This window comes from Microcaecilia unicolor, chromosome 2 (assembly GCF_901765095.1).
Source record: "Microcaecilia unicolor chromosome 2, aMicUni1.1, whole genome shotgun sequence".
NCBI classification, from domain to species: domain Eukaryota; kingdom Metazoa; phylum Chordata; class Amphibia; order Gymnophiona; family Siphonopidae; genus Microcaecilia; species Microcaecilia unicolor.
This window is the reverse complement of record NC_044032.1, coordinates 150498544-150525573: the sequence shown is the minus strand read 5'-3', so window position 1 is coordinate 150525573 and position 27030 is coordinate 150498544. Positions and strand designations below refer to the sequence as shown.

The window sequence follows — 27030 nt, the reverse complement described above, 5'->3', positions numbered from 1 at the left end:
CATTGAAAACAGTGTCTGTCCATTTTATTTTTCTAATTGTGTTGGTCCCAGGCTCTGGTTTCTCTTTTCTCTGTCCATCTTTTTTAAACTCTGTTTCCAAGGTATTCTTATCCTATTTGCCAATTCTTTCTCTTCCAGTCTTCTCTTTCTTCCCTACATCCACCTCTCAGAAATTTCATGGCAAAGATTGGATTTCTCAGCCCTTGCCTCAGCCATTATAGTAGTCCAGGGGACTGGCTATATTTTTCAGAACATTTAACCATTGACAAAGCCATTAGCTATTATGTTAACTGTGAAAAGTAAGTGGCACTGGTACTGCTAATAGTGGTAGCTGTCTGTCAGTGGAAATATCATTATTTTAAACATTACATTAGATGCCTTTACACTATATCTGTGCCAAAAGAGACTCAAAGTGGTTTACATTGCAAAGTTTAATACTGACAAAGTGGTTTACATAATATAATAAAGTATCATAAAATATATGACAAGGCAAAAACCTTAATGGGGATGTCTGGCCAAATCACATAATTAAATAACAAACATTCTCTTCTAATCCATCCCCCCCCCCCCCCCCCCCCACACACACACACACACACATATAATGACAATCCCATAAATCCTAGAGCTAGGCTTCAAATCTTTTCCCTAGCTGTCAACATAGCCCTGAAGGAACTCCCAAAGGAACAGCTCAAGACCCAGTTTTAAAGCTGGAGGAATCTCGTAGCAGCTTGAAAATGAAAGAAGCTGGTGGTGCTAATCTCAGACACATAATTTACACTTTAAAGAAACGGGCATATGGGTGTGTAGCTATCAAACATATATAGTTGTATAGGTGTGCAGTAGGGGGCTAATGCTCCACAGGTTGCTCAAAGTTAGCATGCAGCATCCCTGTGCCTAAGTGCAAATCCTATAGTGGCAGTTACATGGAGGAGGAGTGACCTAGTGGTTAGAGCACTAGGACTTGACATCCAGTGGTGCCCGGTTCAAATCCCACTGCTGTTCCTTGTGATCTTGGGCAAGTCACTTATGCCTCAGGTATAAGATTAGATTGTGAGCCCTCCAGGGAAATACCTTGAGTTACTACTGAAAAGATATGAGCAAAATCCAAATAAATAATAATTGCTGTTACAGAATATTAGTATATGTCCATAGTTATTTTAGAAGCAAGCACTAGCTCAATGGCTGGTGTACATGCTTGCATCTAACTACTGTCATGTACATAACTGCTAGCATTAGCCTCTAACCCACCCATCCCCCCTCTCATTTGCATATGAATTTGCATGCTCAATTTCTAGAATCTCAACTAAGAACAGTTACATGCATAACTGCTAATTAGTGCCAATTAACTTCAATTATAGCCAATATGTGGTTAACACAAATCAGCAACTAATTATTAAATTATATGCATAACTAGTACTATTCTGTAACTAGAGGCAGGTCTTGTCAGAGAAATCTGATTAATTTCTTTGACTGGGTGACCAGAGAGTTGGATCAAGGGAGAACAATAGATGTGGTGTATTTAGATTTTAGCAAAGTCTTTGACACAGTTCCACATAGGCAACTAATAAATAAACTGAGTGCCCTCGATATGGGCCCTAAAGTGACTGACTGGGTTAGGAACTGGTTGAGTGAAAGGTGAAAGATGGGTAGTGGTGAATGGAGCTCATTCTGAGAAAAAGGATGTTACCAGTGGTGTGCCACAAGCTTTGGTTCTTGGGCTGGTTCTTTAAAAAAAATTTTTTTTATTACATTTGTACCCTGCACTTTCCAACTTATGGCAGGCTCAATACGGCTTACATGGGGCAATGGAGGGTTAAGTGACTTGCCCAGAGTCACAAGGAGCTGCCTGTGCCTGAGGTGGGAATTGAACTCAGTTCCTCAGGACCAAAGTCCATCACCCTAACCACTAGGCCACTCCTCCTAGTGCTTAACCATAAAGTTCTAGGTGGAGTACATAGAAAGCCATGTGGAATACATTTTTGAACAGATTACAAAGTCATGTGAAACAGAGGTTTGATACATTGGAGCATGTTATAAGGAACAGCAATTGAATAAACATGTTGTTAAGCTTTAAGCAGGTCTTCAACTAAGTAAACGTATGGCTCATTGCCTCTAAACAGGACAGAGGGACTCATTTTGACTATTCTTGATATGGGAGTCAGCACTAGCGATGTGGCGTGGTCGTAATGATCTATCATTTTTGGGTGGTTTGTGTTCCATAATATTTCTGAAACAGCCAAAATTTTAATAGTTTGCCAAAGCGTAGGTAGTCTTGTGTAAATCTGATCTTTGGGGTCAGAGAGTTCCATAATTCAGCCCCTTTTCTGACAAAGGTAGTGTTTGAAGTTTTTTTCAGGTGGCAAGTTTGGCGGTTTTATTGGTGAAAGCCTAATGTCTAGTGAGGATCTGAGGGTTCTCCTGGTTTGGTGTAATTGTATATATTTTTGGAAGTATTCTGGAAGTTAGCCATAGATTTCTTTGCAACTTAATGTCAAGAGTTTGAGCTCTATTCTGGCTTTGATTGGGAGCCAGTATAGTTGTATGAGGAATGGAGTAGCATGATCATGCCACGTCCTTCCTTCTATCAGCTTTGTGGCATTGTTTTCTATGATCTGGAGTTGTCTCAGTGATTTGTCTGGTAATCCTAAGTAAACAATGTTGCAGTAATCCAGGGTTGCAAGGACCAGAGCCTGTACCACTATCTGGAAGCGATTTGGACGTAACAAGTGTTTGATGTGTCAAAATAATTCAAGTTTGAAGAAACATTTCCATATGACTGTGTTAATTTGAGTTGTCACTGTTAACTGGGAGTCTATCCAGATCCCGAGCAGCTTAATTTCTAATCTAATCTAATTTGAACCACCTCACTAATCCTAGTGTGAGGATCAAGCTGATTCACAAAAGAAGAGGTTCAAAACAACATGAGGAATTAAAATTTTTCAAAAAGTAAAGATATCCTAAAATGTATTAAATAAAAAAGTTTTTAGTTTCCTACACAATTGTATATAATTCACTTCTCATCAAATACACAAAGGGAGTGTGTTCCAGATAGTAACTGCCCGAAAAGGGCTAGTTGGGTGGGGGGTTGTTGCAGACAATTTGGCCAATGAATTTCCTACCCAGAGTATGTTATTCTTATCTGGGTTTATTTTTAAGTTTAGTGAGCAGAACCAAGAGAATACAGATTCAAAGACTGTGTTCATTAGTGGGTACAGCGTAGCTGAGTCTTGACCTGAGAATAATAGGACGATGTCATCCGCATAAGAGAAGTATTTAATTTCAAGAGGGTTCAAGGTTTTCCCCATGCTTCTTTGGTAAAAATTGAAGAGAATTGGTGACAGAGGGGATTTTTGTGGTACTCCATGTTGCATTTTCCAGGGATTGGATAAGGCGTCTTGCCATTTGACCTTTTATCTGTGTTGTAAGAAACCTGAAAACCCACTTTAGGACTGCTCCTGTGATACCCACTTCGTCCAGCATGGTTAGTAGTGTGTTCTTGCTCACCAGGTCAAAAGCTGCTGACAGATCTAGCAGCATTATGAATATCTGGAGGTCTTTATCGAGGAGGACTGCCAGGACCATTTCTGTGCTGTATAAAAGGACGGAATCCTGATTGCATAGCGTCCAGTAGGTTGTGCTGTAGTAGATAGCCCTGGAATTGGGTTGCTACGATAGCTTCCATGACTTTGGTAATTGTGGGTATGTTTGCCACTGGGCGGTAATTGTTGGGAAGTGTGTTGTCATGTGATTCTCCTTTTATGAGTGGAGAGAGTAGAATTGCACCTATCTGTTTAGGGAATTCCCCCGATTTCAGTAAGCTCTCGATGAGGGCCTTTAGGTGCATTTGTATTATTGGAGGTGTGAGGTTCAGTAGGTTTACATTGCAGGGGTCTAGTGTGCATGATCCTCTTAAAAATTTGACTAAAGTGCATAAGAATTTTTTGAAGGTCTATGTCTTTGAAGGAGTTCCAGGTGCAGTCTCCAAGGTAGCACTGTTCCTTAGCAGGTTCAGCTCTCTTCTGGCTGTTTTGATGGCTTAGAGATAGAAACTAATAGCTTTTCTAACTTCTCCTGGAACTGTGAGTGTCATTGAGACAGACATGGGGAAGCAACTACTTGCCCTGGGATTTGTAGCATGGAATGTTGCCATGATTTTTGTTTCTGCCAGATACTGGTGACATGGCTTGCCCACTGTTGGAAACAAGATACTGGACTAGACAGACCATTGGTCTGACCCAGTATGGTTACTCTTATATTTTTATGCCTAATCAAGTAGTGGTAGGGAAATTAAGCCAGTTCATGACGGCCTCTGGAGATGAATAAGAGATCTATTTGCCGTTAGTGAGTACTTTCAATATGGCAGGGAACTGCAAGATGAACCGCTGCTGTTTCTCTATCAGCACAGCATATGCAGGAGAAAAGGCATGCCACCAGACAGTCAGTGCAGTTGAATAATCTTCAAATATTTTTATCTGGCCACCATGAAACTTTACTTCATCTCTGCAGCCTTTATAGAGCCAGAGCACCATCGATTTCTGAGAGTAATGGTGGAACTTGGCTATCACTACATGGGGGTGCAAGGCGCTGGCTGACACAGTGGACTGGGTCTAGGTGAATTGTTCCACCCTCCCCTGCTTTGGGGAACATTGTCAAAAGCCAGGTTTCTACTACTACTACTCAACATTTCTAAAGCGCTACCAGACTTATGCAGCGCTGTACAGCCAAACATGAAGAGAGACAGTCCCTGCTCGGTTTGCTTCAATTTAATGTCTGCAGTAGACCCAGAGGAACCCATAAACTGGAGGTTGTCATGTCGGGAACAATTTTCCAGGTCATCTAGCTTCTGTTGATATTTCCAGGTTAACTGCTTCAATTTGTCCAGCCCCTCAACTTGGGCCTGCTAGGTATCCTCTACCTCCAAGACCCAAATCTCTGGTGAGGCGGGCAAGCTCCGAAGTTAGTGCCATCAGACCTCTTAGTTGGTCGGAGAGCTGGGTGAACCTGTGGTCCAGCACACACACCACCAACTCAGTCAGCTCTGTTTTCAGGGAGTCAGAATGGGACTGCAACTGTGGCAGGGAGGGAGGGGAAGCTGCTATATTGGCCTCTGGTGCCCGACTCCGTTCCTCTTTTCTCTGCAGTGGTTCAGAGGATGTCACCATCGAGGAGTGGGTAAGATATTTGTCCATACACCACTTAAAGGTTCCTGAAGTGAAAACCCATAGCCCAAAGCTGTGGGAAGTGACGGTAAGAGACGATTAGAGATGAGGACCCAAGCAGCTCACAAACACGTCTACTGCCGCAGCATCACGTGACTCAGTTTATTAATAATAATAATACATCATAGATGTTTAGTATGAGTAGTAATGAGAGCTATACAGTGGTGGAAATAAGTATTTGATCCCTTGCTGATTTTGTAAGTGTGCCCACTGACAAAGACATGAGCAGCCCATAATTGAAGGGTAGGTTATTGGTAACAGTGAGAGATAGCACATCACAAATTAAATCCGGAAAATCACATTGTGGAAAGTATATGAATTTATTTGCATTCTGCAGAGGGAAATAAGTATTTAATCCCTCTGGCAAACAAGACCTAATACTTGGTGGCAAAACCCTTGTTGGCAAGCACAGCGGTCAGACGTCTTCTGTAGTTGATGATGAGGTTTGCACACATGTCAGGAGGAATTTTGGTCCACTCCTCTTTGCAGATCATCTCTAAATCATTAAGAGTTCTGGGCTGTCGCTTGGCAACTCGCAGCTTCAGCTCCCTCCATAAGTTTTCAATGGGATTAAGGTCTGGTGACTGGCTAGGCCACTCCATGACCCTAATGTGCTTCTTCCTGAGCCACTCCTTTGTTGCCTTGGCTGTATGTTTTGGGTCATTGTCGTGCTGGAAGACCCAGCCACGACCCATTTTTAAGGCCCTGGCGGAGGGAAGGAGGTTGTCACTCAGAATTGTACGGTACATGGCCCCATCCATTCTCCCATTGATGCGGTGAAGTAGTCCTGTGCCCTTAGCAGAGAAACACCCCCAAAACATAACATTTCCACCTCCATGCTTGACAGTGGGGACGGTGTTCTTTGGGTCATAGGCAGCATTTCTCTTCCTCCAAACACGGCGAGTTGAGTTCATGCCAAAGAGCTCAATTTTTGTCTCATCTGACCACAGCACCTTCTCCCAATCACTCTCGGCATCATCCAGGTGTTCACTGGCAAACTTCAGACGGGCTGTCACATGTGCCTTCCGGAGCAGGGGGACCTTGCGGGCACTGCAGGATTGCAATCCGTTATGTCGTAATGTGTTACCAATGGTTTTCGTGGTGACAGTGGTCCCAGCTGCCTTGAGATCATTGACAAGTTCCCCCCTTGTAGTTGTAGGCTGATTTCTAACCTTCCTCATGATCAAGGATACCCCACGAGGTGAGATTTTGCGTGGAGCCCCAGATCTTTGTCAATTGACAGTCATTTTGTACTTCTTCCATTTTCTTACTATGGCACCAACAGTTGTCTCCTTCTCGCCCAGCGTCTTACTGATGGTTTTGTAGCCCATTCCAGCCTTGTGCAGGTGTATGATCTTGTCCCTGACATCCTTAGACAGCTCCTTGCTCTTGGCCATTTTGTAGAGGTTAGAGTCTGACTGATTCACTGAGTCTGTGGACAGGTGTCTTTCATACAGGTGACCATTGCCGACAGCTGTCTGTCATGCAGGTAACGAGTTGATTTGGAGCATCTACCTGGTCTGTAGGGGCCAGATCTCTTACTGGTTGGTGGGGGATCAAATACTTATTTCCCTCTGCAGAATGCAAATAAATTCATATACTTTCCACAATGTGATTTTCCGGATTTAATTTGTGATGTGCTATCTCTCACTGTTACCAATAACCTACCCTTCAATTATGGGCTGCTCATGTCTTTGTCAGTGGGCAAACTTACAAAATCAGCAAGGGATCAAATACTTATTTCCACCACTGTAACTATAATATTATTACGGCAGTTGAGAAGTACTGCACTAGGCTACTAACAACTGGGCTGGGCAGAGCAATTTAACTGAGTAGAAGTCTTCTTGCCCAGTTAAATCACTTAATGTTGATTGGTTAGATCAGTGCTCTATACCAGTTTATAAGTCAGGGCCACTTTGGGTCCCAAAAGGCAGAAGAAAAGCCAACAAATATCTTTCCCACATGTGGCCATGACACCCATCCCCATCAATCTGTACAACTGTTGAATGCTATCCTTACTTAACTTCATGCCACCAGTCTTTTCTTTCTCCCTTTCCGTCCTATTCCCCACCCCACCAGAGCCAGCATCTCTCCTTCTTCTTGTCTCCCCCCCCCTCAACCAGACCCAGTATCTCTCTTTTTCCTTCCTCTTTCCCTCAGCCATGCCCAGCATTTCTTCTTCTCCATACCCCTCCACCAGGTGCAGCATCTTTCCTTCTCCCCCCCCTTTCCCTCCCCCACCAACCAAGTCCAAGATCTCTCCTTTTTCCTCATCTCCCCACCAACCAGTTCCTGTATCTCTCCTTCTCCCTCCCCTTTTCTCCATCAGGTCCAGCATATCTCCTTCTTCCTCCCCTTTTCCTCAACAGGTCCAGTATCTCTGCCCCCTAGTTCCCTCACAAGATACTAACACCTGACCACTACCCACCTCTAAAGGCAGGAGTGATGCCCAATTGCTCCTTTCCCTGGTGCTGCCATGTTTCCAAACGGTAAATCTCACTGGCTCTAAATGTGTAAATTAGCACTGCAACAGCTATTCAAGCAACGTCAAAATACTATATACTAATCACTGCTATTTAAAAAAAAATCTAACAAACATATAATGAAAAATATAGAAAATGGATCTTCAGAGGTGACCTTCCACTTAAGCCATCAACTTTGAAAATAATGGAAGTAGGTGGTTCACCTTATGTGTTCATCAATCCGAAATATTTTTTATCTTTTTAATATTTTTTTGTTTTCTTAATCAAATTTTGTAGAAATAAACAGTATACGTAAACTTATTAACTTGTGCTATAATGCTATTGCTTCATCATGATAAACATTACTTATCTTAATTGCATAGTGGGGGTAGATGTGAATCTACCTCCCCCACTATGTAGAAGGGAGGTAAGTAGTTATGAAAGATGGAGGGTAAAGGGTAAGAGGAGAAAAGAAGGAAAGGAGAGAGGGAGGATAAAAAGGAGAAACAGAGTGGGCTGGGGGAAATAGAAGAATGAAGGAATTAGAAAGGATAGAGGAGTTTGGAGGTGGATTAGTAAGAGAGGGGAGGGGGTTTGTGTAAACGGGTAGAGTATTGGAGAGGGAGAATAGGGAGTCAGGGAGATGCAACCTGGGTGGGTGGAGGAGATGCAGACACACTGTGGAGAGGTGGAGGATTTTGTTTTACTGCATACTACCACAGCCACTACAATAAATTTGGGTGCTGTATCATTAGAGGAGACCCTCTAGTTGTGATATCAGAAGTGAACCTCCCCTCTGACCCTACTCCTTCCTCACCGGATGTAAAGTGGATTCAGCTTTAAAGAAAATAGTGAAGATCACAGAAGTAGGTCATTACATTATACTACTACTAATAATCATGTCTATAGTGCTACTAGATGCACACAGCGCTGCACACATTATATGCAGGTACTTTCTCTGGCCCTAGAGGGTTCACAATCTCAGTTTTTGTACCTGGGGCAATGAAGCGTTAAGTGACTTGCTTAAGGTACAAAGGAGCTGCAGTGGGAACCAAACCCAGGGTACCAGGATCAAAGCCTGCTGCACTAACCATTAGGCCACTCCTCCACTAATTGTTTGAGATTTACTTTATACAGGTTTCATCAGGCAAACGACTGGGGAAGGAAATCAAGACTCAATAACATCATTAGTTCTTATAGTCATAAATATGTGCGCCTATAATGCAGGAGATAAGGGTTGGATTCCATGAAGGAGAATGTTTTTGTGACCATCAAACCTAGTATGGGAGCCTCAGGGGTTTCAGTTTGTGGAGACCAAGTAAGAGAAATCAAGGAGTTGCTGTCCTTGTTGATTGCAGGAGTGATCCACACCCCCTAGACTCAGCCCAAGGACAAACACTGCTTGCCATAGATGAATGTAACTCACCTTGGGCTATCAATGGAAAGGTGTGAGTTAATGCCAAATAAATGTATAAATAACAAGTGGGTGACTGATTCAATGACTTAAATATCCTCTTCTTCTTGCATTGCATACGGTGCCGATGCCTTAGTCCTAGAACAGCAGATTTCAGATTCTTACTAAACCATGCACCACATTTTAAAGTTGAGTAAAAGAGGAAGGTAGTTGTAATGTGCTACAGAATGTTATACTCCAATGATAAGCAGTGAACAGGTTTACACAGAAAATGGCAACAGTGGCGTACCAAGGTGGGGACGGTCCGCCTCGGGTGCACGCCGCTGGGGGCTGTGCCGTGCGCCGGTCAGCATCGTTCGTTTCCATGCTCCCTCTGCCCCGGAATAGGAAGTAACCTGTTCCGGGGCAGAGGGAGCATGGAAACGAACGACGCTGACCGGCGCGCGGCACCCCCCCCCCAGCGGCGTGCACCTGGGGGGTTCTTTTGCTGGGGTGGGGGGGTGTCCTTTCACGGGGGGGGGGGGGTGCTGCACCCGGGGGGGCGGGGCGCATTGGCGATCCGCCCCGGGTGTCAGCCCCTCTAGGAACGCCACTGAATGGCAATACTACCTATTAAGCTTACAAGGCTATGCAAGCATAGCTCGTTCAACAGTTAGTATTTTGGGGGAATGCAGTTACTGGATTCCTGCCTTCCATATTCTTTTAAAAATGATCTCCATTGCCAGTTTCATCTTAATTTAAATGGATATAGATTGATGGCCTCATTTTCCTATTTCATGCCAAGCTAGTCGTCCAGCGAAAGCATTCATCACAGTGCATTAAGGTAATTACAGCTCTCTCACTCTATTCCACCTAACGGATATATTGAAAGAAAAATACAATGTTTCCCCCCTCACCCCAGAAAGACAAGCAATCTCTTTCACTTACTTAAAGTTGAGACGGTGTAGTTCTTGGTGCTGTACTCCCTGGATTGCCTTTGCTTTAGAGCCTTGATCAGAGATGGAGTTCTCCATTTTGCCAATTAGATGCGTCACCTAATAAAAATCCAGTGGGAAGAGTAAGCTGAGCCAGGCCAAGACTACTGGGAATTATGGTATAATCTATGGAAGCAGAAAACATGCACACATCTATAGCTTTGCTGCACTTGTCACGGGAACTCACTATGTATTCCAGTTAAATATTAGAAGTATGCAGAGTTCTTTTCCCGTTTTATTGTATTCTTGAGTGTGATGGGGTTTAGTTTTTTCATTTTTGCCTTTTAGTCCCATTTTTATTTCTTTTCATTCTAAAAATTACCTTCATCCCCCACCAACCAAACTTACCCTGAGGCTTGCCAATCCCCTACCCCCTCATTTCACCCTATGTTTGGACTTATTCCAACTCCCTGGAATCCTTCCAACGTACCTATGCTGCAATTCTTAAAATAACCATCCCCACCACCATCTTTTGAGTTGCTTCTACCTCCTGGACTCTCTCTCAGTCTCCTCCCCAGTTCACCTGCTAGGGGTGAAATAGTGGTTCAGGAGTGATCAGCTGGTATCACTTTGAAGTATGGCACTGGCAGGGCCACAATGACTAGGGATCACTTCTGCCCCATTCTGGTGCCAGGCATAGTGGGTCGGTTGCGTGATCTGTGGGGTGGGCAGCATGGATAAATTTGGGAAAAGAATTCTGGGAAGGAGTGCAGTATAAGCCCAGAGAAGTTCTGAGAGAAGACGACATTTCTCTGAGTAAGTGAACACTATTTTGCTCTATGCTTTGGTAATTTAAAGATTAGAAATACAAGAAGAATTGTAGGTTTCTTTAGACAAGATTTTGTCCTCCTTAAGACCTATTAAGCATAGTTTGGATCCTATTCCTTCTTCATGGATTAAACTTCCTCATTTAAGTCTTTTACTGACACTACTGACTTTGGTTAATGACAGCCTGTTACTGGGTCTTGTAACTTCTCAGTGGAAGGTTGCCAAAGTAAAACCAATCTTGAAGAAACCTTCCTTTGATCCATCTTTACTGGAACACTATTGTATGTATTATTTATTTAGATTTTGCTCACACCTTTTTCAGTAGGAGCTCAAGGTGAGCTACATTCAGGTACACTGGATATTTCTCTGCCCCAGGAGGGCTCACAATCTAAGTTTGTACCTGAGGCAATGGAGGGTTAAGTGACTTTCCCAAGATCACAAGGAGCAGCGGGATTTGAACCAGCCACCTCTAGATTGCAAGACTGGTACTCTAACCACTAGGCCACTCCTCCACTAGTTTTCTGTGTCTAATCTTAATTTTGTTTCTAAGGTAATGGGGAAGGTGCTTTTATACACAACTTTCTCAATTTGCTGAACACATTTTAGCTTTCCATCCTCATCAGACAGGTTCTCACCCACATTGGAGCACAGAAACTATTCTTGCTGCTGTACCTAGTGAGGTCTATTCATATTTGGATAAAGGTCAGTTAACCCTTGCTGTGTCCTTAGACTTGTTGGCAACATTTGATCTTATTGATCTTACTCTTCTGCTGTCTTACCTGTCTTCTTTAGACATTTCAGGGATTGCATTGGCTTGGTTTCAGTTTCACTCTTTCTTGAGAGATCGTTCTTTTACAGTTTATACACCACATGGAAAATCTATAGCTAAGCAGCTTAATTGTGATATGCCCTAGGGTTCAATTCTGTCACTGACCCTATTTAATCTTTTTTGAGTTCTCTAACATTACTTATACAGGAAGCTGGAATCTTATTTCATATATATGAAGATGATATTTTGCTCTTATTTCACACTGATTTTGCCAGTCCTGATATTAAAGCTCTTCAAAACTGTCTATTGCACATAGAGAATTGGCTCATTGATCATTGATTAGCTTTAAATTATGAAAAACAACTGTGGCATGCTGGTTGTCTGATCATCTTCAGCGTTCTGACAATTCTTCGTCACTATTTGGCACTATCATCACTCCAGTTAATATTTTTCATTATCTTTGGGTGATTTTGGATTCCAAACTGTCTTTTATTAAATTTCATGTTTGCAAATCTGGTTTTGGGGGTTTTTTTTGAGGCAACTTCGCTTGATTAGGGCTTTTTTGATCATAGTGCTTTCCATTCATTTATTATATTTCTTTTCATATCTAGATTAGATTATTGCAAATTTGTTTATCTAGGATTACCTAAATATGCTGTAAAAAAATTCAGTACTCAGAAATGCACCGCCAACTGATGTGGGAAAGATAAATCAACAATACTATCTGTCTTTTGCCACTCAGAAATTTAACCAAGCCCCGAAAACCTCAGTGGTGCACCTTACATATGGTTCAACTTTATATAATGTACCCACCTCGTCATCGGTTCTCAAGAAGTACAATAGCCAATTAACTATAAATTCTAACATTCATTTGTCCATTTCCCCATGGGTAACATGTTCTTCACATAAACATTCTCCACAATTTCAAATATAAGCTCTTATGAAATGCACTTATCTTGGACAGAACATTTGTCAGACGAGGGATAAACGCCTTTTGAAAATTCAGATACACAATATCAACCGTTTCACCTTTATCCACATGTTTTTTTCACCCCTTCAAAGAAATATAGAAGATTGGTAAGGTAGGATTATCCTGGACTAAATTGATGGCTTTGTTCCAATAATTCATGCTTATGTATGTGCTCTGTAATTTTGTCCTTTATAATAGTCTCTTTCATTTTGCCTGGCACCAACATCAAGCTCACTGGTCTATAATTTCCCAGTCACCTCTTGAACCCTTTTTAAAATTTGTCATTATTTGTCACCCTCCAATCATGTGGTACCATGCTTGATTTTAAAGTATACACTTAACTGAACATGTGACCATATTCTGTACATTTATGCACTCAAGTGGCATGCTTAGCTTAGCAAATATTGGAGGGTGTGGTTGTGGACACCCTAGAGCTGGTCACTTGTGACTTACAGGGATTGCTGAGCCATTTCCTGACCTAGTAGGGGGACAGATATAAAGGATGGAGCAGGAAGAGGATGTGACAGAATAAGGATGGGGAAGAACCAACCCATAGAGAAGGCTACAAGATAACACCCAGAGGGGAAAAGGAGATTTGAAAAAGGCTGATTATTTTGGAGTTAACCAAAATAGTGGAAATTATTATAAAGAATAAAATTATGGAACACATAGACAAACATGGTTTAAATGGACAGAGTCAGCATAGGTTCAGTCTTGCCTCACCAATTTGCTTCATTTCTATGAAGACATAAATAAACATGTTGATAAAGGTGAGCTGGCTGATGTAGTGTATCCAGATTTTCAGAAAGCTTTTGACAAAGTTCCTCATGAGAGACTCCAAAGATAATTTAAAACTCAAGGGATAGGATAGGTGGTGTGCTGGAGCCTGTTTGCACGGGCTCACATGAACCATTTGTTAATTATTTAAAGAATTTTTGGAGCCAAAATTTGGGCTTAAGTTCCCTCTTGGCATCGTTGTCCTCCTTCTCCTCCCCTGTGGCTTGTTTGTGCATCTTCTCTTCCCACTGCTCCCCCGCCATATAGCATCTCTCTGGCTCACCTCTGCGCTCACTCATTTTTCCACCCCTTGCACCAGTCCTTGGCTCTTCTTTTTGCCGTGGTTAATTTTTTTTTTTAAGCAGTGCTGGCACATGTCAGCAGGAAAAGGCTGCTTCAGCCAGTCCCAGGGGCCTTCCTTCAGCCCTTGGGAGTGGGACAGGCTGAAGGAAGGCCCCTGGGACTGGTTGAAGCAGCCAGCTCTAGCTGAAGTGTGCCAGCACTGCTTTAAAACAAATTAAAGGTGGCAGAACAAGAAGAGACAAAGAGTGAAGATGTGAGTGAGTTGCTCTATCCACATTGTCGTTCTTTATTGTTGGTAGCATTTTATTTGATCTCACACTTACACATTTTAAACATGCTGGCTTGTGCAGCATTGGGATGTACACAGAGGAAGTATTGGTTTCATTGGTTGGAGTACTAATTTGTCCTAAATTTTTAAATCAGTGTGTCATTGGGGGAAGCTGGTTATAGGGACTCCCTGTATTCGTTTAGAGATGTTAACAGACATAACGTTATGAGAATCAGGTGTTTAACAATCAGACTTACTATTTATAAGTACAATAAAAAAATATTAGGTTGAAAACTGGGAGCCTTAACATCTTTTTTTCCTGTGCCTACATCAAAAGAAAAGCTAGCATGTGGCAACTTGCTGCTTTTGTTTTGTGGATTGCAGTGGTATAGAAAAGCAGTGAAGACAAGAAAAGAATAAGGCACTGCAGGAGGGCATGTGCACCAGGGGTTCAGCTCCTAATGAAGCCAACGCAAAACAGGAGCTCCCTGTAAGTAATTAATCAGCAGCAGAGCGGTGCTTTTCAGCAATTGAATGAAACAGCACTGGGTATCTGAAGTCATTTTCCCCTCAGAAAGTGACTGTGAGAAGCATATTTATGTTTGCTAGTAGCATTAGTGGTATATTATAAAAATGCACTTGCCTTTTTTATTACTACTATTTCAAAGATCGGTATTGAATAATGAGTGAAGGACTTCTTTCATGCAGAAATTCTTTCCAGAGTCAGTCTAAATGTGCCAACATTGTCCAGTTCAGCACACTATTAGTCGCCAAGTTCATATGAAGTTAATTAAGTTCAATGGAAAATAAATCTGTTGGCTCAGGCTGCTTGCTATGTGAATATTCTATCATTGTTTCATTATTGCTACCAATAATTACATATTAAGAGCATTTGCTTTAAACTTTGTTTTAATTCATTTATTCAGTCCTTACATGCACATGGTTTTGCTTTTTAAACCTAAAGGTGAATCATAAGGGTGGTAGAATAATTAGGTGTAGACTGTGTTTCTGACTTTACTTGTTTTGGACTGCTTTGGGTCCTGCTGATCTGTACAGCTGCTGTCAGGAATTTTGGAAGATGGATATGAGAAGATAATAATTAAGTTTTGGATGTATTATGCATATGTCAGTTTTTGAATGTGCATCTGCCAGAACTGATTTTAGACATGGCTGGAGCCCACAAGAAAAACTTCACTCATTGGCCTTCAATCTCCACAATAATGGTGGTAAATCTCCAACTTTGAGATGGACCACCCTTGGCATCTCTGAACTCTTTTACCTTTGCTGGCAGGGATACCGAGCCTTGCCAGCCAAATAAATGGACTGCCATTGCTCCCCAATGCTTGTTTCTGGCTCTGAGCAGCATGCCAGGACTTCTTGTGCAAGTATGCATGAGAACTCCTGCATGCTGCCATAAACAAGCAGCAGGGAGTGATGATAGTCAATTTATTTGGCTGCTGGGGCTCGGTACCCTGCCAGCAAAAGTATGCCTAGCATGCCTGCATGGGGAGAGGAAAGAGAGAGAGGAATGTGTTACCCTTACTCTACCTCAGCCCCCCCCCCCCCCCCCAAATTACAGGCTGGCTGTGCCGAGAGAGAACCTATTGTTAAAAATTTCCCAGCACACCACTTGATAGGAGGCAATATCTTTCTGTGGATTAGGAATTGGTTATTGGACAGAAATCAGAGGACAGGGTAGGGTTAAATGACTGTTTTTCTCAATGGAGGAGGGTGAATAGTGGAGTGCTGCAGGGACCTGTACTGGGACTGGTGCTATTTAACATATTTATAAATGATCTGGAAAAGGGAATGACGAGTGAGGTGATTAAATTTGCAGATGACACAAAACTATTCAAAGTTGTCAAAACACATGCGGATTATGAAAAATTGCAGGAAGACGTTAGGAGTGCTGTTTCCCTTAATAAATCTGCATGAGAAAACATGAGTCTGAATCCTCCTCATCACCACAGAGTTGCTGCAGGTATCTAGCCACATCTCAACCTGCTACAGAACTTGAATCAAACGGGCGATGACATGGACATATAGAAAATGAAAGAACTAGACGAGGTCTTTCAAAAGAAAATACGAAATAACAACAATCATTTAGAAGAACTAAAACATGTAAATTCCCAAATAAATACATTTTATTGTGTGGAATAAAAAAAAAAAACCCTTTCGGTTATTGTGGAGTCATACATTTTCAAAAGGAATTAAATACCTTAAAATATTATGGGGTCCTTTTACTAAGCTGTGCTAAGAAATGAGCTTAGTGGGTGTCTCTAGCACAACAGTCAAAAAGGGCTTTTTTAAATTTGTTTCATTAAAGGCCATGCACTAATGTTAGCATTAATGTGCGACCATTAAAAAAAAATTACGACAGGAGCATTTACCACTTCCCATGTTGTGGATGTACTAACCAGTTAGCACAGTGATAATGTGCACACACTAGCTGAGAGGTTCCCCAAACTGGTCCTGGAGGCACCCCAGCCAGTCAGGTTTTCAGGATATCTACAATGAATATTCATGAGAAAGATTTGCACGCACTGCCTCCACTGCATGCAAATGTCTCTCATAAATATTCATTGTGGGCATCTTGAAGACCTGATTGGCTGGGGAACCAGGTTCAATTCCTACTGCTGCCTGATGGTCAACAGTGGGTTGATATTCTGGAGAACCAGGTTCAATTCCCTCTGCAGCTCTGTGACCATGAGCAAGTCACTTAGCTCTCCATTGCCCCAGGTACTATCAGGGGTGTAGCCAGACCTCAACATTTTGGAGGGTCTGGAGCCCAAAGTGTGTGAGTGGGCACACTTTCATCTCCCTCCCTGCCGCAACCCCACAAATCTTGACTGGCGGGGGTCCCCAACCCCTACCAGTTGAAGCTTTCTCCAGCACAGCTCTCTGTGCATTGTGTGTCCTGCTTCCCCTCACATCGCGTGAATGCTCAATTTTAGTGTTGTTACTTGCATCAGTGTTTGGCTTATTTCTAACTTGGGCATTAGCATATGTAAGGATGTTTGCAAACTTTATAATGCCCTACATCATATGTTAATATGGACAACAGAAGATCACAGTGCCATTCAGATCACCAGGATTTTGCCAGGTAAGCAGAGCTTCAAATTGGTGCAGTTCAAAGCACTCACCTTCACTTCCAAATCTTTAATGTACACTTCCAAGGCCGACCTTAAGCCGTGGATTTCTCTCTCTTGTTTCTGTAGCTCTTGTCTGATCGTGCTTACGTCTCCAGAGAGCTTTAAAATACTTGCATCGCATCTTTAGGGAAAAAAAATCAAAACAGATGACCACTTCTCCAGAGGAAACATTAGATAGTATTTTTAGACAACCCGTCTTCTCTAGTGTCCCCATATAATTTTTTTTGCATATTGCATGGGAATGTTGCCTTACCATCATCACAATGGCTGAAGGGAAAAGTCACACACAACCTTTCACTGCTCAGTTTGTGTTTAATAAGGCGACCTGTTTTCGAAAGGAGCTGGTGTTCTCCGTTCAATTTCAGGGTGGCATAGCAGAAGCATTCATATTTTAGATTTAGATTTTAGATTAGATTTGTAGATATTATTATTATTTATAACCAACCCTTATCCGGGGCAAGGAACAAAAAAAACATACATTAAAAATATACAACTCCCCCTCCCCATACATTGAACATTGTCAATAAAGTGCAAACTCTACAGCATGCTTCATTAGCATCCATTATCAGGAATGCATGTGCTGCCTATCAAATTCTTACAAATTTGTGATCTTACTGATTTTTGGCACAGAGAGAGAAAGATCAGAATGAATCAGGCTTGACCCCAGGGGCTTGATGTGCTGCTGTTCCTAGATCTGAAGAGGATTGAATTCTGCCTGAGGTTCTCTAAGTTACTACAGTACAGGTCCAAAAATCCGGACTGCTTGGGGATTGGGACAGTCCGGATGTTTGGATTTTCTGGATTCTCAAGCAGTACTTTTAAAATTCAAATTTAATCATCTCTCTTCCCCATGCAATGCTCTTTTCCCCATCCAGCATCTCTGTGTGTCTCCTCCCCATCCAGCATCTCTCTGTGTCTCTCTTCCCCATCCTGTGTCTCTCCTCTTTTCAGAAAGCTTCCGTGCTGCAGCACCAGTGGCAGCCTTACAGGCTACTTCTGGTCTGCACTGTGGCTTTCCCTCTGACCCACCCCGCCCCTTCTGATGCAACTTCCTGTTTTCGGAAGGGCGGGATGGGTCAGAGGGAAAGGCCTGGTGCAGGCTGGAGGCAGCCTGTGAGTAAGGCTGCCACTGGTGCTGTAGCATGGACCATGAGAGGGAGGGAGGGCAGGAGGGAGGGAGAAGGTGTAGTTCAGATTCTCAGGCGATCTGGATATCACAATTTTTAGGGGGTCCAAATTCTCAGGTGGTCTGGATTTCTGGCATCCAGATTATTGGACTTCTACTGTATTCCAAATAGTAGTATCCAAGTTTCTTCATTAGATACTGAACACTGTCTGCAAAGTTGTACTGTAAAAATACCAATCCCACGACATGCTGAAGGAATGTATGTGTTATACACAGTTTTCAGCTAAGTTTTATACAGTGAAACTGCCCTTATAAAATCATTGTCTGTGTGTCATAATAACCCCATGCAAAAGTGCCGCTCTCACCTCCTCTAAAAACGTCTGAGCTGTTCATTCAAATTCATGGCACAGGTAGTAGAGTGCCCAGTGGCCCTAGCTCACTTTTATTCATGTATGTTTAGAACTACACCCTCTGTTATTTAAACACAAGGGTCAGTGATGGATTCAAATGATGACTGCAGCATTTAAACCTATACACAGATATCAACGTTGAATATATGGGTATAGACAGGGCACGTGAAGTTATCTAGGTACCACTGATATGGGTACTGGTGCTGATTATCTGGTAAGTCAGGACAACTAGTTTGCCTGTCCTAACTTACCCACATACTTATCTGTGTACCAGTGCTGAATATTGGCAGCACTAGAATAACTCTGGCTTCACCCCCAGATCACCCTGGCATTACCCAGATAGGGGTGAATTCTATAAATCGCACCTAAAAAATAGGCACAGAAATAACTTGGTTAAGCGCTATTCTATAAGCCCTGCCTAAAGTTAGACACAGTTTATAGAATAGTGCTTAAGCACAGGGGCCACATGTAAATTTAGGTGTGTCCATTTGTACTGACGAAAATGTGGTGGAAACCAAATTTACACCGAATCTATACCAAGTCTACCCCAAAACACCCATGACACTCCCATTTCTGCACCTCTTTTCTGGATCACACACCTAAATTTATGCACGTACATACTGATTTCAATTAGTGCCCATAATTGCTAGTTAAAAAGCCAATTATTGGCACTAATTGGCTTATTATTCAATTAAGTTGAGCACACAATTTTTGGTGACTTTTATCGAATTAGGGGGATAGTGCTGAGGCAGTCAGATATCATTTCCATGGCATGATCTGGATAATGTTGCTGAAAACCCGGTTATGGCCCCATTGAGCGGCACTTATTTGGGTAGATGCTGTTCCTATCTGGATATGTACCACTGAATATTGAGGCCACAATGTTTTGTCTACCTTAGCCTCTTCTAGGGAAACAGGCTGGCTCAGGTCAAGTAGTCTCAGGGAGATATAATGTATTTGAGCTGCCCTGCATTTGACTAGTGCATCTAGGTTCCTGATCTGATAGAAGCTGATGTATGAACTCACTTGTGCTCCTTGAGAGCCGAGGGGTAACGTGGGAGGGTTTTCCCCCTTATACTCCAGCACTATATTTCTGAAATAGCTAGTCATCTCAGACAAATTCCAGGCATGAGTTTGAGTAGCAAAGATGATACCACCAATTGGTTTTCACAGTCCTCCCAAGCAGCCAGGTTAGGCTTCTACATGGCACATGATTCTGGCTGTCTCTTCTTATTACTGCAGTGTTTCTCAAGTCACTCCTGGAACACCTCCTAGCCAGTCTGGTTTTCAAGAGTTCCACAATGAATATGCACAAGGCAGATTTGCATGTAATAATGGCAGTGTATGCAAATCTATCTCATCCATATTTATTGTGGGTATCCTAAACACCTGCCTAAAACTCTGTTGCTGGACTGCAGAAGGTTTCTGTCATGAAATGCCTAGCCACCCACTTGGGATTACCCCACAACCACTTACAGGGTCTATCCACAGTACCGCTCAGGTCCACCTGCACCTGCAGCTTGTGGTCTACACTAGAACCTCCTCCCACCGACTGGGTCACAACCACCTCTGGGTGAGTCTCCCACTCTCAAATTATCCCCAGTAATTTCTGGGTTACTGGGGCCATACTCCCAGTGGTCCCACAGTTCCCAGAAAGCACTCACAGACCCAACACACAAACCACCAGGATTTTTTATCAGTTCAGACAGGGAGAATGAACAAATGTGTTTATTCTCAGAACTTGGAACAGTGGACAAAAAAATATGCAAATAGCAAATGGTAACAAGTAACTGAAAATGGGTCAATTAGAGAACTAACTAAATAGTTGCATACTTCCTAGAAAGTAGCTGGGGAGATCAGGACATATATAGTTGTTAACCAGTTATCAAAGATAACTGTTTCTTAAAGGGCTTCGGCAAAGAGCTCTCTCTTCTCCCGGGCTGAAACTGAAGCAACAACCAGCAACAACTGCTGGGTAATTTCAAATTCCAGGCCAATATGAGTCCAGTCAACACGTTTTAAAGGTATACTGCTGCTTGCTTCCTGCTTGTGTTAAAGAAAAAGGACATTCAGTTTCCTATAACAGCTTCACAGCAAAGAAACACTACCTGCTGGCCAAATAGGAGAAATACACCGCAGAACATAATCAATGCAGGAAAATATCCAATAAGTTTTACAGCCTTAAAACACATTTTTCTTCATAGTTCCCAACCTGTGTCTCGGGCCCTGTGAAGGAAGAAGCCTGAGAATCTCTTTAAATAAATACTTACTTTTGTGTTGCATCTGATTGGCTGTATTATTTCACCGGTCATGCCCAACACCCACTTGTCACAACATGTAATTTACATCATTCTTTAAGTAACTTAATGTGTAAGTGGGAGCCCTGCCCATGTGTATGCCTCTCTTGCATTTGCACACTGTCCCCCAGATTCTATTAATGGTGAGAAAAATTGCGCACTATCTTAAGATATAAGCACAATGAAATTGGCTGAGCCAATTAGAACCCATAATTGGGTGCTAACAATCAATTATGGGCATTAATTGGTAACTGTTGGATTTGCATGCACAACTTGCTAAGTGCTATTCTATAAAGCTCCGCACGCAAATCTTATAGCGTGTAACTCAGAAGGGGGTGTGGCCATGGGAGGGGCATGAGCGGGTCAGGGGTGTTCACTATAGATATACGCAGTATTATAGAATACCAAGGATCTGTGCCTAAATTACATGCCAAGATGTACACCAGGTTTCAGTTGGTGTAAATCCTTGCACTCAAAGTTTGGTGCAGAAATTGGCTCTAAGCGCTTTTCTATAAATGGCATGCAACTCGAATGCAAGGGTTCACTTTAAAAACTACATTTTCATAAAGCGCTAGATTCTATATATCATGCCTAAAAAATCCATGCTGAAAAAAATAAGCCTAAGTGTATTCTATAAAGTACACCTAGATTTAGGCGTACCTTATAGAATATGCCTAATTTTTGGTGCGGTTTATAGAATACGCCGAACAGCCATCTATGTGACCGAATTTAATCACATGTATTTACGTCAAGTAAAACTTGGTGTAAATGCCAACGCCTAAATTAGGTGCAGACCAGGTGTATTCTATAACAACGCGGATAGATTTTAGAAATGCCCATGACCCTCTCATTCCATGCCCATGGCCACACCTCCTTTTCAGCTGTACGAATTAGAATATATGTGCATCACGTTACAGAATACGCTTAAACAGTTGTGCATGTAAATTCTAATTAATGCCAATTAGTGTCAATAATTACTTGTTAATTGACAATTATCAGTGCTGATTGGCTTGTTAGCTAAGTTGCATGCACAATCCATTTAAGTCGCACTGTATAGAATCTGGGAGAAAATGCTTAAATCCTACCTTTTTAAAAAAGATGTTTATTACTAGAAATCTAGTTATTATGATCTATGTTTAGGAATAGACAGGAGACTAGTGTATAAGGTACATATATTCATGATTTTCTCTTCAATGTTTATTGTGTCTGAAAGTTTTAAGGATATGTATATATTCCTATGATCTATGCACTTATTTGCTCATTGAGCTAGATAGCCTAGTGTACACAAATTCATCATTTTAAGTTTAATGTTTATTGTGTTTGAAAGCTTTAAGGATACACTTTTATGATCTACACATTTATTACTTATTGAGTTTGATAGCCTTGTGGATTGTTATTATCATAATGTAAATGAGAGCTTTTCACAGTACTTTATCTTTACTGTAAGTCACATTGAGCCAAATTCATTTGGATAACGTGACATATAAAATTCAGTAAGTGAAATGAAATGAAATGAATCTAGTCTTATACCCTTACAGAATAGCATTTAAGTGTCCTGCTAGCTCTTAAATCTTTAAGTGTACACTTATCCACAAAAGTGCTGGTAGTCACACACGCAATCTGGCAAAAATAGGACCGTTTTTCATCCGGTCTAATCTATCCAGTTTGGTGTGAGGGTAGCAGAACTAAGTATTGCCAGTGCCCACATATCTTTCAGCTCCAACCCGACTCTGCCTATAGACCATCCTGGCACTAACCCGTCAGTGCTGTAGCAGTCATACTGGACTTTCAGTGGCACCGTGCAGTTTAGTGCTGCTGAAAATCGAGGGAGGGCCTGCTTAGTGTGGTTTAAGGAGGTAGGAGCCCCTCCTAGCTGCATAAACCACCCTAAATATTGACCCCTGAGTTGCTCATTTCCATAAATTAGCGACCTATAGATTTCATTGTAAATCTAAATTCAGGGGCAGGACATCAGATCCTTCTTTCAGTGTCTCTGGATCCCTGAGAATTGTAAACTTTCTGCAGAATTCACACCAAAAGTCCGAGCATCAGGACTGGAATGCTATTCCTATACCGGATGCCAGCCCACTACTTCCAAAGTTGTTTTTTTAAATTTTTTATTCAAGTCCTGAGCAAACAGTACCATTGCATAATTCTATCCTGAGAGCAAACAATAAAACATGCAGAGAGAGAGAGAGAGAGGGAGAGAGAGAGAATTTTATGTAACATTTCATGAACATCTACTCACCTGGTCACCCTTCCACGAAGATCTCCAATTCCAGTGTAATGTTTTTGGTCCAAGCTTTGCACCACAAAACTGGTCCCTGCAGACACATTATCCCTGCTGATTATGTGCTGTTCCAAGGCCTGTAAGTGTGCAAATAAATCTCACATTCATTTTATGTCTGTACACTTGAAGAACATAAGAATAGCCATACTGGTTCAGATCGATGGTCCATCTAGCCCAGTATCCTGCTTCTAACAGTGGCCAGTCCAGGTCATAAGTACCTGGCAGAATCCCAAACAAATAACAAAAAAAGGGGAAATAAAGAACAAGTGGCAGTTCAAAATCAATTAACTGTACTAATAAAAGGACACATAAAGCTTGGAGGCATACAAAGTTATATGAATGAGCTGTTGGATCTCTCATAGCCTCAGCTATTTCAAACCCAATCCCTTTCCGCACTGTCAATCATTTGCCTTCATAGCTTAAAGGACCTATTTCAATTTTTAGCATAAAAAGGGTAGTGTAGCAAAACGTAACCACAAACCAACACAATGTATAATATAGAAACAATGATTACTTATCTCACACTACTCAAGTGGATACAACACTGTATTTCTCTTGTAAGACTTCAGATGCCTACAACAAAAAAAAAAGGCATTTTGGTCAAACCAGACCTGCCTCGGGGGATTAGCAAGCAGCTGAAAAAAAAACTGAATCTTAGTGTTTCCACAGATGGCAGCATGGAAACAGACAGTGTGGCAGCCATTTCTGAAATTTACCTCTGTATAAGATAGTTGCCTCCTTACAAAACTCTGGTGAGACCTTATTTACAGTACTGGGTAAAATTCTGTTGACCACACCTTTAAAAACATAGAAACAGAGACAAGATGGCCACCGAGCGTACCTGCTAACAGCCATCATTACTACTGCTCTCTGATTTCCTTACGATGCCGAAGCGAAGGGGCAAGTCCGCCTCCAGTGCTCCCCAGCGATCGGCTCCTACTTCGCATGATATTCGGCCCTTTTTCCAGACGCCAGCAGTTTCATCTACCGCAGTGCTCGGAGTGCCGGGAGGTAGCCCGCTGATACGCGCCGGTGCGAATGGAGGCACGGCGGCGTCTCCAGGGCTAGAGCTTACGCTCAGCCCCGACACAAGGGAACCACCCCCTCAGCCGTTGGGCTGTAGCACCCCGTCAGAGTCGACTTTGAATCGGTCCCCCAGAAGCGGAGAGACCAGTCCTAGTCGGGAGGCAGATCATCCTCTGGCTGGAGAGTAAGAAGCCTTGATGGCTACACCGAAATTTACAACGAATTCGGTGGGGAATTCAGCAAACTTGAATCTGGTAGGACCACCACTCCCTTCTTTTGATATGCACAAGCCAGCAGAAGTTACTCTAGACTCTTTGTGGACTCTGATTGTAGATCTAGGGAAATCAATTACTCCACAAATAAATAGACTAAACCAAGAAATGTTAAAACAAGAGGAAAAAATAAATAACATGGACTTAAAAATTGTTAAACTGGAACAGATAGAAGAACAAAAAGATTTGGATATGAAAAGATTGCTTACCCAGCAGGAGGTTATGATTAAAGATTTGACTTCATTGAGAAGAAAAACTGAACTGCTTGAGAACAATATTAGAAGCAATAATTTACGTTTGATAAACTTTCCTAAACAAACTGTTATATCTCCCAGGGAAATGTTAAAAAAATACATAATGGAAATTTTAGGTGTAGGGGAGGATTTAATTCCTCCTTTCTCCCAAGTGTATTATCTTCCAGTTAAAGAAAGAGGTGATCAAAAAATAACAGGCCAAGAACAACCATTGAATGTCACTGATTTATTAGAATCATCAGATAATGAAAATATAATTTCATCAACATTAATAGTTACAGTGGCATTGGCACCTGATAAACAGTGGTTAATGTCTATGTATTTTAAGAATAAAGATAAATCATTTCTTGGTCAGAAAATACAAATGTTTCCCGACATCTCCAGAGAAACACAAAAGCGTAGGAAGTCTTTTCTTTTAATGAAACCAGCAGTAACTCAGCTGGGTGCAACATTTTACTTGCGATATCCTTGCAAGTGTGTGGTGAGATACCAGGCAAATAAGTATGTGTTTTTTGACCCAGCGCAGCTGACAATATTCCTTACCTCAAGGCAAAATAGGGGTACTTAAAACACCTTGTCCCTTTAAATATGTGAAAACACTGTGCAATGATGACTGTTATCATTTAGTGCTCTATCTTTGAAATTTATGTCTATAAATAATTCCATTTCTTAAAATCTTGTCTCAATAATGTGGACTTGAGCAAGAAATTTCAAATAATTATTTTCTTGTTATACTTTCTTTGAAATGACTGAAATGTATTGCTTTTCAAACAAGTATTTTGCTTGATTATAAATGTATAAATTTTTATAAATAAAAAAAAAAAAAAAAAAAAAAAAACATAGAAACAAGATGAAGTTGGTCCAGAAGGTGGCTACTAAGATGGTCAGTGGTCTTCATCATAAAGCATATGGGGATAGACTTAAAGATCTCAATATGTATACTTTGGAGGAAAGGTGGTTTAAATACCTCTGTGACATAAATGCACAGAAGGCGAGTCTTTTTCCATTGAAAGGAAGCTCTGAAATGAAGGGGCATAGAATGAAGGTGAAAGGTAACAGACTCAGGAGTTAACTGAGGAAATACTTCATGGAATGGCCTTCTGGTGGAGGTGGTGGAGACAAAAACTATATCTAAATTCAAGGATGATTGGGACAAGTATATAGGATTTCTAAGAGAAAGGAAGGGATAGCAGATGGCATGGATGAGTAGACTGGATAGGCCCCATGATATCTGCCCTCATTTTTCTCTGTTTCTATCTATTTATTTATTTACTGCATTTGTATCCCACATTTTCCCGTCATATGGCACGTTCAAGGTGGCTTACATATTGCTAAAAAGGCGGTTACAAAATTTAGATTTGTAGAAGTCTAGTACATAATAGGTTGATATACAATATAGGTTGATATATTAGCTTATTGTGAGAGAGGTTATTATTGTTTTCCATTTTTGAACTTTTCGTGATATATGGTGGTGTAGGATTAGGCAGATCCAGGGGGGAAAGACTTCTTGAAAAGATGTGTTTTCAGTTTTTTTTCTGAACTGTAGGTAGTTTTCTGTGAGTTTCATGTCTTTGGGTAGTGAGTTCCAAAGTTGTGTGCCTATAAACGAGAGGCTGGCAGCATGTGAAGATTTATATTTTATATCTTTGCAATTGGGGTAGTGAAGGGTTAGGTAGGTTCTTGCTGTTGTAGTCACATTTCTTATTGTTATTTAATGGGGTAAATATAAGATACTTTACTCTCTTGGTTGGTTTAGAATGCAGCTCTGTGCCGAAACATTTGATCCCTTATCTGTCATGGTAAGTTGGACATGTCATGGCCATAGAGAAAGTGCACTCAAGTCTGATGAGGGAAAATAGCTGCTACTATAGTGAAGGCATCTCCTGGCCAATGACTGGCACCAAGAATGTGCCTTAGCAGTGTCCCTCCAACAAGAGTTCATAGATCCTCTTATCCAGAGCAAAGAGAACCAAAGATGGAAGGCTAGAAAGAGGAAATGCAAAAAATAAGTATTATTCAGTCTTTACATCCCTATCTTCCATTGTGTATGCTTTCTTCTGTATGTTGTATAAACTATAAGCCAGTTGATTGTCTGAAACATGTACTCGAGTTTCAAGTTTTATTAGGGTTTACTACCCCGCCCATCGTGGCAGCTAGGCAGCTTACATTCTAAAATAAGTACATAAAGCAAGAAGGAAAGTGAAACAGGGAGAGGAGGAAACTAAACTAGAAACATAAAGGGGGAAATGGTAGAACTACAATGTCAATAGAAAATCAAA

The 27030-nt window shown here is 41.6% G+C and overlaps 1 protein-coding gene across 1 annotated transcript in view; it reads right to left on the bottom strand.

The window, feature by feature from the left end:
* The window catches only part of FAM81B (family with sequence similarity 81 member B), a 136131-nt gene that overhangs the window by 24315 nt on the left and 84786 nt on the right, over nt 1–27030 (bottom strand). The window contains exons 4-6 of the mRNA XM_030192318.1: nt 23158–23276; nt 17068–17197; nt 10023–10129 (exon numbers count right to left, since the gene is read on the bottom strand). Coding sequence (XP_030048178.1) covers nt 10023–10129; nt 17068–17197; nt 23158–23276 — 356 coding nt within the window. The remainder of the gene's footprint in view (nt 1–10022; nt 10130–17067; nt 17198–23157; nt 23277–27030) is intronic.